The sequence below is a fragment of the Lepisosteus oculatus genome, chromosome 3, assembly GCF_040954835.1.
Source record: "Lepisosteus oculatus isolate fLepOcu1 chromosome 3, fLepOcu1.hap2, whole genome shotgun sequence".
Lineage (NCBI taxonomy): Eukaryota > Metazoa > Chordata > Actinopteri > Semionotiformes > Lepisosteidae > Lepisosteus > Lepisosteus oculatus.
In genome coordinates, this window is record NC_090698.1 from 59,234,422 (window position 1) to 59,248,629 (window position 14,208).

General features: G+C 34.8%; 1 protein-coding gene across 4 annotated transcripts in view; it reads left to right on the forward strand.

The window, feature by feature from the left end:
- The window catches only part of pcsk5b (proprotein convertase subtilisin/kexin type 5b), a 144,814-nt gene that overhangs the window by 35,998 nt on the left and 94,608 nt on the right, over positions 1 to 14,208 (forward strand). For all 4 annotated transcript variants that reach the window (XM_006626990.3, XM_015367947.2, XM_015367953.2 and 1 more), the window contains one exon: positions 1,872 to 1,948. In XM_006626990.3, coding sequence (XP_006627053.2) covers positions 1,872 to 1,948 — 77 coding nt within the window. The remainder of the gene's footprint in view (positions 1 to 1,871; positions 1,949 to 14,208) is intronic.

The following is a 14,208-nucleotide window of genomic DNA, read 5'->3' on the forward strand; positions in this document are numbered from 1 at the left end:
TACATTAACTGCCCTTTATGCTAACTTAGTGTTAATACGTTGTCATGTGAAAATTCAATGCTTGCTGATTCAGCAGTTTTCTGAGGGTATAAGCCAGTTTGTAGCCTGCAGGTTTACAAGTAGGGCACTCCGTTATTTGCTGAAGCCTTTTGAGTTCTACATTTGTGTTTATGCTATTTCAATAAATATCTTTGTTACAAACTATGGGGTAATAATTACTAAATAAGAAATATTAGTCTTCATCTGATCAAATCAGTATCAGTATCAGTTTCTGACACCAGCTTTATGCAATTGGATAGTGTTTTTCAGGGAAAATTGAGAGCAACCTGGCATGTGTTCTTTTTTTTTTCTCCTGCGCGGCATGGAAATAACATAATTATAAGACAGAAAGCTTAAAAGGGACAGGAAATATTAATTTTTAATAACACATACAAATACACATTTCCCAGAAATTCAAAACTATCTGGCATCTCAGACTCAAATAAAGCATAAATAAAAAAGGGAACTAGTTTCTTATACAAATATCCTTTTCAGGTCTTAATCTCTAAAATGGATGCTAAAAATGGGGACTGATTTCCCCATAAAACAATGGATCACTGAACAATAACAATTTAAGTTTCGCTTGATGAGTAACACAAATAAGAAATCAATACCAAAATATAAGACAACACGTCCTTTTGGTAAGACCTAGAATCCAGTTCTCTTAGTGCTCAAATTGCCGTAATAGATTCTGGTCAATTAGTATGTTGAAGAGAATTCTCTCTTAAAGCAGTTTCTTCTCTCTCCAGGCTTTGCCTGCTCTCTTCTTTCCTCTCCATTTCTGTACTTTTATTCTGTCTTCCCTATAAATGATCTGAAAGCATTGAAGATTTATACCACTAAAGTGTATGGTAACTGTTTGGTCACTGAGATTTTTGGCGTTTGTGAGTGCCTGTAGTGAGACAATCAAATTAAAGACAGCTGTGTAAACCTTTGAAGAATACCTATTATTTTATATAGAAGTATAGGGTAAATACCAACACTATGAACCCAACCATGTAGCATTTATTTGTTGTTGTCATTGTTATTGTACATTGCTACAAAGCACTTTTCTGTAACTTGTCATGGTGCCTTGCTATTTTTGCTCTTTATGTCTTTATTCAATATATTTGGCTACATAATATACATTGTATGCATGCACATGGTATGTATGCAGTAAATTGTAATTAAAACAAAACATTCAAAAGTAGCTAAACCTCAGCAACATTTGTGGAGTTTTTTCCAAAACAAAGCATTTCAAAAGCAGTACCTGGTGATGGAACCACACTGACCATACCTCTTCTTAGTCCTAGATGAGTTCCATCTGGCTGAGAAAACGGCAATTGTTTTATTTAAAATTAGGCTCTGTACACATGGACTGTAACTGCCTAATTATATTTGGAGCTGTCAACAAGTTCAAATGTGCTTTTCAGCTTAAAGCTGTATTAACTCATATCTTTAAAATAAATAGAAAGCTTTCAGCTTCTACTTTTATAGCTTGGATGACTCACAATAAAGCAGAATTTACAAACTAAAGCTCATCACTGTAAATTTAATAGGGTGGTCCTGCTGTTTGTTGCAGCAATAGCAGACGACAATGACTATGGCAATCTGAGTACAAGAGGTGTTCATTCTTTTTAGAAAATTTGTGTCTATGATGATATATTATTTTTTTCTATGGTAAATGAGAAAAATAATTCACACTCAAATAAAAACTCAGATTGAAAATCTGAACACGTTGGATGTGTATGGATTACAAACCAAGAGTTTTCTTACAGCAGATTGTGTAATCATTTCATGATCCTTGAGTGTGATCCATCAATGTAACCCGACATTTCTTTTCCATGTTGCAGGATACACAGGCCAGCTATGATGTAAATGGCAATGACCTCGACCCAATGCCTCGATATGATGCCAGCAATGAGAACAAGTAAGACAAAGACCAAAGAAACATTTGTGTCTGTGTATGATCTTTAACACGGTTTCCTTGGAAACACTAAAATATCCAGATACTGCTTTCATGGTTTTACGTCATTTAGAGTACTGTAAATTGTTAGATTTAGATTAATATTTGCCTCAAGGTCGTATTGTGCATTTGAGCTGTTGAATCCTGAATTCAGGTTAAATCTCATAAGTGCTGCCCTTTGATTGCATGACATTTTGTGCATTTATTAGTCTAAAATGAATATATGAAAATAAATCCTAAATCATGAAGAAGGACAACACACAAACATTATTTTAACTTGGGCAAGTGATCGTGCCAGTAACCAAAAATATTTTATTTTTCAACACCAGTGTGGTTTGAAACAGTATATGTCCAAGGGCACATACTCTATGTGTTGTATCACCCTCTATGACGTGTGTCTGATCAGTATAACATTTTGACCTAGGATTGTATGAAAGGGTGGCAGGAGACAATTCTTTGCTGTGAAATTACACCAATAGTCTTGCCTATTGTTGCCCATGAAGTATTCTTCTTGATGACTTGTTCATGACCTTGATTGTTAATGTTTCCACTGTTTCCGTCTCATATTGTTGAGCTGTTTATGAAACATTTCAATGTTTTTCCAAAATTGTGCCAGAGAGGACAATTATTGTATACATTATATTTGTTATATATTATAAAAATGTTATATCTATCTTCATAATAATAATTAAATCTTACTGTACATAAATGAATGTCCACTCTAATATGCTGAGACCCCTTTGGTTAATTATTTTATAGTGATGTTTTCTTTGCAAGTCAGGAAATGTCCATAGTCTAAATTATTACCTCTTACGTTGGTTTGCTATGTAATCACAAGAAACTGAAGGATCTGAACTGCTTATGTATTAGTTGTTTTTATTCCATTAGTTAGATTGATATTCTGCCATGAATAAGTACTTAGGTTAGTTTACCTCTCTGTGTACTTGTAGTCCTTGTACTATTGTAAGTCATTGCCATTTTGTCTGTTACAGTACTTTTAACAAATTGCAGGCTTATCTCATATTCTGGCACATCAAGCTGTGGTATCAATTTGTTTCTTAAAGTGAAACTCAGGTTGTGAGAAAATGACTGCAGTAAATTAACATGAATCTACAGTATAACCTTTACACTGGTTTGGTACCTACCCTTAAAAGGAATGGTTTCTTTCCATTTTGAAGAAACCAAATGGAATTTAATTCCATTTGGTTTCTTCAAAATGGTTAGATTTTAAACTTATAGATTTGTAAATAATTCTGAAGAAAACATGAAATTTAATTTGCATCTGTTTAGGAGATCTGTGACTCAAAGTTATGTTCAAATTCCATTTAATTTTTTTTTTCTCTGTAGCTAGCTTTCAGAACACGTCATCTGCTCTTGGCTTTCAGGAGACTTAAAAAAACAACTTGCTAAGTATGTTTTAGCTCTTTAGCAATCTTAGAATTTTTGTACCACATATCATTTTATTTCTTCCTTTGACTCTGTGTATGTTAAGAGAGAGCTTCCTTACGTTAATTGTATGTAAAAAATGCTCTGGAAATGTGCATGTTTATGCACACCATTGTCACGCCTTAGTTTTTGGTGTGTAACTACTATGACATGCAGAAAATGAGCCAGAAATTGCTGTTGGCCTTCTTCCACTTGGCAAAAAAGACTATGATACAAGCCTGCACTAAAATTTTGGCATATAATCCCTGAAGACATTAGTCAGCTGTGAATGAAGCTGTTATTACTATGCAAGGCATCTAGTTTCTTTTTAAAGTGGTTTATCACATGGTAAATCTTTTCTGTTTTTTTATTCTGTTGATACCTGTACACTGTTCCAAGAGTTCTGTCAGGATGTGTGTAGGAAGATTGGCCCAAAGACCAGGACAAGTGTAGGATCAGTCTTCTAATTCGTTAAATCTTCAGTATTTAGTAGGAATCATAGTGCAAAAACTATGATAGAATGGACATATGTCTTTTCTTGTCTTAAGAAATTAATATGCCCATTGTTACCTCTTCTTTGTTTTGTGAAGCTCCAGTTTTGTATTGTTTTTTAGTTTAAGTTGTATCTGAATTTTATTTTGTTATAACTAATACTAAGGTAGAGTGTTCACAAAAGAATTTCAATTAATGAGGTATGAGTCTGAGTGTTCTGCCAAAGAATGGAAATAAATGGCTTTATTATAGTTACGGTATATCTTCCAGTCTTTCAAGTGCTTGTGGGTTTTTTTGTGGAAAATTGTAGGCATGTTCTTCCTACAGCAGCAGAAATAAACCTAAAAGAAATAAAGTTTTACTGTTAAAGTTTTTTGTTTAGAGCTCTACAGTATTTATTCCGTACTCTTCAACTGAGGCACTACGAAACATTTGCAGCTTTTAATTTATATGAAAATTTGTCTTTATTTAGTCAAAAGAAAAATGTGTACTGTACCACTTGTAACAATTTAACATGTTACAGTATTTTCAGTTCTGCATCATTCTTCTTTAGATTTACAGTGTCTTGCAAATGTATTTATGCCCTTGCACAATTTCCCATGTTGTTGCTTTGTCCATGTTGAAAGACAAAAGTAATGATGGCATAAACATTCAAACCCATTGCTGTGGAAACCTAAATTAAAGTTCACCTTATTAAGCCATACAGTTAATTGAGTGGCCTCTGTGTGCAGTAAAAGTGGTTCACACAATTCCAGAATAAATACGGGTATATCTGTAAAGTCTCTCAGTTGTATGAATGCACAGATCAAGAGGAGAGTTTAAAAATGAGGATCTCTTTGAGCTTGGTGAAGTCAATCATTAATGATTAATCAAGAAGTGGAAGGCACCCAGACACAACCTAAATCAGGTTGTACTTATAAATGGAGCAGCATGGCAAGGAGGAACTGGTTAAGGATGGCACCCTAATGTTTCATCAATTTTTTTAACTTTACAAGCATTCTAAAACATATTTAGGTATATGTGGCACATAAACCATGATTATTTTCATTATTTATGTATCATGCTTTCCAGTAACATGCGGCAGTCGTTTGTACATAGGTTTGTGGGACTATGTAACAAGCTATCCAGTTGCGTTGCTGAAGTCTATACTCTGGTTCATTTCAAGAATAAGATTATTGGGTCGATTAGTTACTAACTACCAAATAGCCTAGATGGACAACGTTTGCACTCCTCTGATCTGTAAGTTGTTTATAAGCTTAAAGTGATAAACAGAAGGCTACCAGAAAAACCCAAGTTTATGCTCATGTTTACTGTATTTTGTAACTCCTTGGGAGAATTGGCTTGTCCTAGATTCAGTCTGAAATTCCTACAATGACCAGTATGCTTCACAAAGGAAAGAGATGATTATCTTATTGTTTGTATTTGTATATAATATTATTATTTTTATATTATGAATAATAATATTACAATATTATTATGTTTCACACAAACAAAGAATGGGTATCTAATGGGTGTGGTTGTTAAAACTGCAAAATTAATTAAAATCAGTACAATAAGGAAAGTACACTTGGGCACAGTTATGGGAAAATATAGAAGATGTCATTATAAATGCAGGTGCAGTTTTGGATTGTTGAAAAACCAACAAATTAAAACAGTGTTGCCTCTCTGCAGAGAGGAATGCATTGACACTGCTGGTGTCAGTTCTGCAGATGTTCTGACTCTAATGGAAAAGGTGGTAAATCAAGTAATTCCACCTTAAATACTAATTGGATGAGGAAGGCCCTTCATATCTGCCAACTCTTTGCAAGTGACACAGATCACCCAAGGACACACTTGGAACCAGTATTTCCCTGACTAAAATTTCCTTTTTGAACATTTTGAATAACATTTGAAGAGATTTATCTGTTGAATTAAAGCTTTTCTTCTTGTATCCCTATCAGAAATACCCAGATTGTAGAGTCTGGGTTCAAACCTTCATTATTACTTCAAGCAGTTGAGCACATGGAGTTTATCATTCATCAGGTTTCTTGAGAAATCATCTGAAGCTCATGCAGAGACGGATAAAGGATCGGTTATCGTGATGAATGAATCTGCTGTTGGCAATAAAACCTTTTATGAATCGGCGGCACAGAAAATTGGTTTAAAATAGTAGAAAAGTGCACGTACAAGGTGATTCTACAGGTTGTGGTGAATGCTGGATGTAAAAATTTTAATTCCTTACAATTACTACAGATAATTATTACATACAAGTATGATAAACCCAGAGGCAATGGATAGCCTACATTTTTTTAACTAATCTTTTCACTTATTGAGAAGTAAGTTAAAAATAAGAAGCTGAATTTGTTATTAACTAGACCTGTATTATATATGTATTTTTGTCATCTAAGGTTTTGGGAAGTTAGTGAGTGATGCCCACTTTCACATTTTTGTATTTGCTTTTGTCTTTTGAAATTCTAATACAGGTTAGTAAACTTAGTACTTCGATTCCTGTAGTCATTAATGATACTCACCATTTTATATTACTTGTACTGATGATATATTGTTATATGTCAATGGCATCTCTCAATTCTTGTCATGCCTTCTATTTTCAATAATTCTGGTGCATTATCAGTGTATAATATCTATACCTGAGAAAGCCTGCATACCTTGGAAACCGCTAGTGATCAAACACTTCTGATTCTTTGACATTGAGATTTACTCCACTTGACATGTCACCACAGTGAGTGGTCCTAATAACAATTTTTAAACAGGTGGTTACTAACTTGAACAGATGGACTCATTTCCCTAATTCTCTTCAAGCTTGTATCTTCATAAAAATTAGGATGCTTCCTAGCATTCCTAGCATTTTAGTTCTCTGACTCCCATTTCCCCCCCTATGAAGCTACTGGTATAGACTGCATTCTAGAGTTTTGAAATTACTATATATATTAACTTATTAAAATATCCTCTCTACAGCAATGTGAAAAGTCCACAGGGGGTCTGGCTTGGCCACATTTTCAATTTTATTTATAATGCTTTATCCCTGCATTGTCTGTTTTATCAACCCTGACACTTCTGTATGTTGGTGTCCAGTTGAGGAAAGTCTATTATCAACATATACAATTCACTTAATTTACACAGGGGTCTCTCTTTAATATTTTAAACTGTGTCTTGGCCCAATAATTACACAAAAAGGTTTAATGTCCAGAGAAGAAAAGACACACAATCATAAAGACATGGCATACCCAATTTCCTGTTATTCATAATTCATCATTTTATTTCAGAATTGTAATTCCTCTTTCACAGGCAATTGTCCTTTCTCTTTTTTATATTGAAGTGACAAAACAACTTTTTACATCTGTCTTTAAAGAGAAACCCTCTCTAATTCCATCACAATGCAAGCTTCCAGGTTATATTTTTCTTTCTGCTCTTGGAGCACGATGTTGTCCGAGTACGCAGTGCATGATCAGATATTATTTTTAGTTTCATTTTAGGGGTGAAGCAAGGGGAATGGCTTCTTATGTTGACTAAATAAATGAAATATTTCTCTATGAATAGGACAAATTTGGCCTTCAAACATACTAATCCTAGTGCGATTCACTTAAAGCTTCATAGAGTGTATTTGGTCTCTCATAGATGGAATCATATTTTGTAAAGATAGAGCAGAAATAAAACTAGAAATTATCCATGGGATGGGTACTTTGGGCATATTTGTACACATTGTAGAATGTATTCATAGGTTCTTGTTTTCTGGAAATAGATATTCCTATTTGACACGCCCGGTTCACATTTAGGTCTCTGGTAGAATTCAGTTGAATTCTATGACACCAGTTTGATCCCTAACAGCAGCAGACCTCCCTGCTTCAGTTAACAAAGTGGTGGTGTAGTTCTTCCCTCTTCTGGCATTAGAGGATCCTGTCCTGTCTTGATATTATTTGTTGGAAGTTCCAATTGCCCGTTTATGTGGGGCTAGTGGGGAGGTTGGAGGAGCCTTAAAGTTCTGCAGCTGATGCAGTCAAAGCCTTGTAACTTGTAGATTCCATTGTTGCCTTGTAACATAAGGGGGAGGGTCCATTGTAGTAATACTAAGTTTACCACTGATGGGGTTTGTGTGGGACGGGAAATAGCTATTTTTATTTTTGTTTTGTATTTTCTTGTTACATTCTGATTAACTGCTACCTTCCAAATGGGCTAAATGTCTTGTTTGTAACCTTTCTTCTTGTCTTATGTGGCTCGCAAATTTTCTTTTTTCCCCACCGGAGGAAATCGTTGTTCAAATGAAAAAACTAATGAAACCATGGCATAACACAGGAAAGTGATAAACGGATTAAATCTGACCCTATCTGAAATCTACTGAAGGGTGATTGGTAATTTCAGATCACTTAGCCACCAGTAACCAAACTAAAACAAGCTGAATGGCTTCCTCTCATTTTAACATTTCTTATGCAAATCTGACTCAACAGAATCTGCCATACATATTCAGTGTGTATAATTTATATATAAGCAGTTCAAAAACATGTTACTCTAGCAGATTGTGGTTTCCTGAAAAGACCCACAGTCTGCACTCAAGGCTACTAGATGTTTTCCTACAGGGAAAAAAACAATGTCTGATATTTTATGCTGAATGCCTTCAGATCACATGCGGTATCATACAGTGGTCAGATGAAGTGAGTGATTCCTGATTGCTTTAAATCTTGGTTTTCCCAGATGGTTTTAGCTTCCTGTTTTATTTCCAATGAGGAATGTTCAGCTTGCTGCTTCTTCTAACACACATTCCTTACTCCAGGCGTTTTGTTTTAAAATGTGAGGGTATGTTAGAATGTTTTGTATTACCTATTTTTATGTGAAAGAGGTTAATCTTTTTTCACTTAACTTAAAATTAGGTGTCATTGAATTACTATACCTTGTAAAACAAAAAAGGTGAGGTATAATCATCTCAGCAGGATACTATGAAGGAATTAAGAAGGAATTACTCGATGCAAGGGAGAGATCTGAACTGTGTTTCCTACTTTGTACATTGTAAAAAATAAGTATAAGTATCCTTTGGTTCAGGAGCCATTTTATGGATTTAAAATATGTCTTTGTGTTCAGTAGTAGGAGATCTACATGATCACGTTACAGAGGATCATAAATCACATTGATCTGTTGGGCATCATCTGTGACATACTGTATAAGACAAAATCAAATGTCTTTTTTCCCTTTTTCTTTTACTTTTTGCATGGCATTACTTGATGTCAGCATATGTCTGTTACTGTTCACCCCCAAGTTAAACTGACCATATACCATTTCATTTCGTACTGAGGATTCCAGCTCTTCTTCAGTACTGCAATCCGCCTAATTTGTAATGAGCCTATACACAGTCGTTTACTCTTGTATTGACGAAATTCGTTAACTGCACCCTCTGACCAATTTACTGCCAAACGGTTATGAGACCGGTTATGAGGCTAGGGTTTCGTCGTTTGATTCTCACTCAGTCCAACTAAATATGCTTTAAGGAAGTGTCTGGAATCATACAGACCCCCTGAATTGGGTTTACCAGTGGAAAAGAGGTATTGTTGAACTGTGCACTTAGCAGAAATGTCACCTCTGTGGTAGACTTTTAAACTGAAGCTTCTATGCATACTATTTCACGAACTAAAGGAACTTTTTTCTACGGCACAGAGTGGGAATTGAACCTGCATAATTTGCTTCCAAGCAAAAGGGCCAACATTCCCTGATCTCTACTGCAGAAATAGTAAATATTTAACTCAGATCAGCTGCCAGGTAAAACCTTGTCCTTGAACATACAAATTAAAGTAGATTCTGGCTATTTTGGGCCGAGGAGCTTTCGTGCTGTGCTGGCTGATTCACTGTCCCTGCTGGAACAGGACGTTCCAGCAAAACAGAGAAATATGTCCTGTGATCCAGTCTGCATGTTGACATTTTTAATGAATAGAATGTGTAAGGAAAATGAAAAACAGCATCTGATAACTTTGGTCAGAGATTTTATTTTATTTAGTATGTGTAATATTTCTGTTTGATATTGTAGGTATTAATTTTATTTGACACTGCACAGGTTGTGTTTGCTCTCTTTTTATTGACTGTAAATTGAGCCTGTATCATCACCATTAGCTGTTAGTTTATATAAAAAGATCTAAACCTTAGTTTCTATAAAACTTTTTACCCTGTATATTCTGCATTCTGTGACTTTTCTCTAAATAAAATGTCTGGTACAGAACAAAATCAGACCTGCCAGCGGCAGTGGGGAAAGAAGCATTAAGAAACTGAAGAAATAGGCTCATATTCATAGAACTTTCTGTGTTTTCTTGATGCTCCTTAATATGTTGCTCCTAAAGTGCTTTCTTTATTGTTGACCAATTGCCGCAATGTGTGTATTCATTAGAAAACATTGAATCCTTGAAGTCCATTCTATTCAATATGATTGCACTGTAGTCTGCATTGTATACCAAAACAAGAGTACCTTATGCCACACAATACTTAATAGGATATGATTATCATACTCTTTTTCTTTCACAAGTATGTTTCTTTCTCATATCATCTGCGTTGATGTTTTCATTGATGTTCGCTTTAAAACAAAGGAATTCACTTTTAGAGTATACTCAATAAATTTTCTTGCATCTGAGAAGTCATTTTATGACATTTAGACTTTCTTAGAGTAATATATCTATTAAAACTGAATAGTAAAACATTCAAATAAAATATGAATATAATAAAATTGGAACTCTGATTCAAAGCAGGTTATTTTCTTGATTTAATATTATATGTTATTATATTATATTGATTGAATATAACAATGCAGAAGTAGACGGGGGTATTTAACCAAGAAAGGTCCCTGAGACCTTAGTGTTATAACAAGGACATTCTCATTCAGACAGCAAAACTATTTTACAAGGTAAAAGTTGTTTTGTGTAGCATCTTTTATGCTGCATCATATTAAGGTGCTTTATAATAAAACATTTAAACAAAAGAGGCAGGCATACATAAATGAGAATGGTAACAAATAGAATTAAAAATTAGCGTATAAAATATAAAAGTGCGTTTATAAAATGGAAGACCATTCCAGAGGCTTGGAGTGATAGAACAGATAGTACAGTCTTGCAGTGTTCAAAGAAGGAACTGAAGAAGAGTCCAAAGAGAACAAACAACATGTGGAGGTTAACACTTCATCAATGTAATCAGCAGTCACACTGTTCAGACGTTAATAGTGAGCAGCAATACTTTAAATCTTATTCTGAAATGCACAGATCCCAGTAGGAAGCTAAACCAGTTGACACAAGCTCATGCATTTTGGTTTTTGTTTCAAATCTAGACAGCTGAGGTCTGAACATGCTGCAGCTTGTTGGGATACACCAGTAAGCACTGCGTTACAATAATCAAAGCTTTAAAAGACACAAGCATGCATTATCATTTCTGCATCAGAGATGTGTAGGAATGCATTCAAGAATTCAAAGTTGACAAAAATACACCACAGCACTGTGAACCTGAGCTTCCGATACAAGGCATGATCAGTGGTGGATGTTTTGCAAACACTGATGCTATAGGTGTGTGTTATGTTCAGACGTATAGTATCAGTTTCGCATTTTTGTATTTACTTTTATATGGTGAAAGATTTGGTTGGATTGTATGGCAGAAAGTGAGTAAATTAGGTGATTTTTATGCGCTATGATTCCTGCTCTCTGAAACAGAACTTTTCTTACTCTACAAATTCACATGTCAAGGATATGTAGGTAGCTGAGTAATGAAAAGAGTCAAATGTAAGAAATGCTTATGTTTAGCTGTGCATGCCAATGAGTGAAAAGACTCTTCAGATATTTTTTCAATATGTAGTAGATTTTTTAAATTATTGTATTTGTGCATTTGTCTTCAGAAATAGTTCTGTCTCCCTGCAAAAACAAACAGCAATTTTTCAAACCGCCAAAGAATTTAAAAGTGCATTTTTCCAATAAAGTAAAAAAATGAGATCTAGATTGGACACATTTGTGTGGAAATAAATATTGTATGTCAGTAAATGGGTAGACAGCTGATAATGTGCTGGAGTAATTTTCAAAAATTGCTAACCACTTGTTGATCTTACTGTACAGAACTTATAATTGTACACATTTCAGTGAAGTTGGTCATCACTTTTGAGGTTCACTTTCTTTTGTTGAAATGGAAAAAAAGAAAAGTCTAATTATAAACCATAGTTTTATTGTTGCTGTGCCATGGCTTACAGAGGCTAAAAGGAATGAAATCATGCTTACATGTTCACTTCTCAGTTCTGTCTGTGGCAAAATGTAGGAACTGTGTTCAGCGTTCATATTCTCAGAAAACACTGGCGAACAATTGAGGCCACATTCCTTGGACCTTGTTTCGTAAAAGCAAGATGTCTTTCGAAGCGTTCAGAGAACTTTATCTAGGAGATTGTGACATTAGTGCTTTTAGGTGTCTGTTTGAAGGATGTAGCTGTGCTTTTGTCCTCTTTGGGGATCTTATCTTGCTGCCAGAAAACTCAGCTTCATTGGGATGGCTAACACTTGCAGTGAATTCAGTTGTACTGTGCTCATGTCATGTGTTTTCTTTTCTCTGGAGAATCAAAGTTTAAATGCCATCAGGATCCTCTGGGACATCTCTGATGTCAAGGTGCTGCTCTTCGGAGGCAAAAGAACTCATAAGAGCCTGGAGTGTCATTCTCTGATGTCGAGCTTTGACTAGATCGATGTGACGTTGATGCAACACAGTTATTGCCGCAGTGGGTGTACATGCCTGGTGTTCAAACAATGACTTAAAGGGCACTCGCACAGCAAGTGTGCAATCTGATTTGTAAATTAAATGATTTTTGAAAGATTTAATTATTGAAATATTGATTTTAATTGTATGTAAAACAATCTATATATACATACAGTGCAGGTAAACTTGCATCAGTTATAGTCTAGACTTAACCTTATAACATGGCTATTGTGTTATTCACCTGTATATGCAGGTGAGGTAAATGTATATAGTTTTATATGAGCTGTATAACATATGCCTTGATTAGCACAGACATATAATCAATAATGTAGCCAAACAGATTCCAGAAGAGCTGTTTAAATAAAACATGAACTCTCCAAACATTTCTGTTTGTTTTACAGTTTCACTGTGGTCTGTTCTGCAGTTTAGCACTTTACCATCACCAAGGAAACTTTAATTATTAAACCGGTGAGAAAATGCAAAAGATTTTGTTTTTGTAGAGACAACAGAACACTTTTCAGAAGTCAGTAAAATCTACTGTCCATGTGTGGATAGATTGGAAGGTGAAATTAATTGGAATGGTGTGGTTTCAAGCAAGGGAAAAGACGTTGGGAAACATGCCATAGATTTCAAGGAACCTTAAATGTCTGAACAAACAAACCACAGTCTCAGGCAAAGGGTTTAGTACATGTTAAGGAAAAGTGAGTGAAAGTTTATATCATTGCTTTTTAGGAGTACAGTAAAGAAGAACAAAAACCTTTTTCTGTTTTGCCTTAAAAGATATTTGAGCTGTTTAATCTTCTTGCAAGGCAGTATGGGATAGATGGCTGCTCTCACAAGTTGTGATTATACAAGGTCAAGAAATGGTGACTTAATATGACCCTTAATCATGTACTGAGGAAATTAAACTGCTGTTTTATTTTATTCTTCAAAAAGGTTATCCTAGTTTTTCCAAAGGCAAAGTGTGTAATCCAGGAATCCTCAAATTCTTAATAGAAGAGTTACCTGACTTTCTTGAACAGAATTGGCATAACAGCATAGGAAAGGTCACAAATGAAAGGCCTACCTAGTTCATTCAGTCAGTAAAAGTTTATCATCCAAGAATCTCAACATGCTACCTCTTGAAAGAATCCAGGGTGTCAGGTTTGTTATGTTCGTTACGTTAAATGAGTGCCTTCTCTGGTTTATTTCACTGTTGAGTTTTCCATGTTCAGAATTAAAAAGATTCAGCTGGTCAGCCCAGGACATTAAGCACAAATTCTGTATTCTTTTCTGAAATTATTTCAAATCAGGAATGTCCTTTTTGTTGAGTGGTGACAATAATTGTACATTATATTATCTTACTAGGGCAGTGTACAATTTTAACATGGCATCATTGATTTAAATTATTCACTTTTTGCTATATACCCTAATGCTCTGTTGGCATTTTTAAATGCCTTCCTATATTGTCAACAAGATGTAATTGATGTGCCAACATCAATAACTTCATCTTTGTCCTGTGTTGCTTCTTGATGCTGTATCTTAATTATTGATAGACATGAGAGTAGTGGTCCTAATATATATACCTGTGGTACTCCACTTATTACATTTTCCCATTTCGAAAATTAACCCCTTATCAGTAT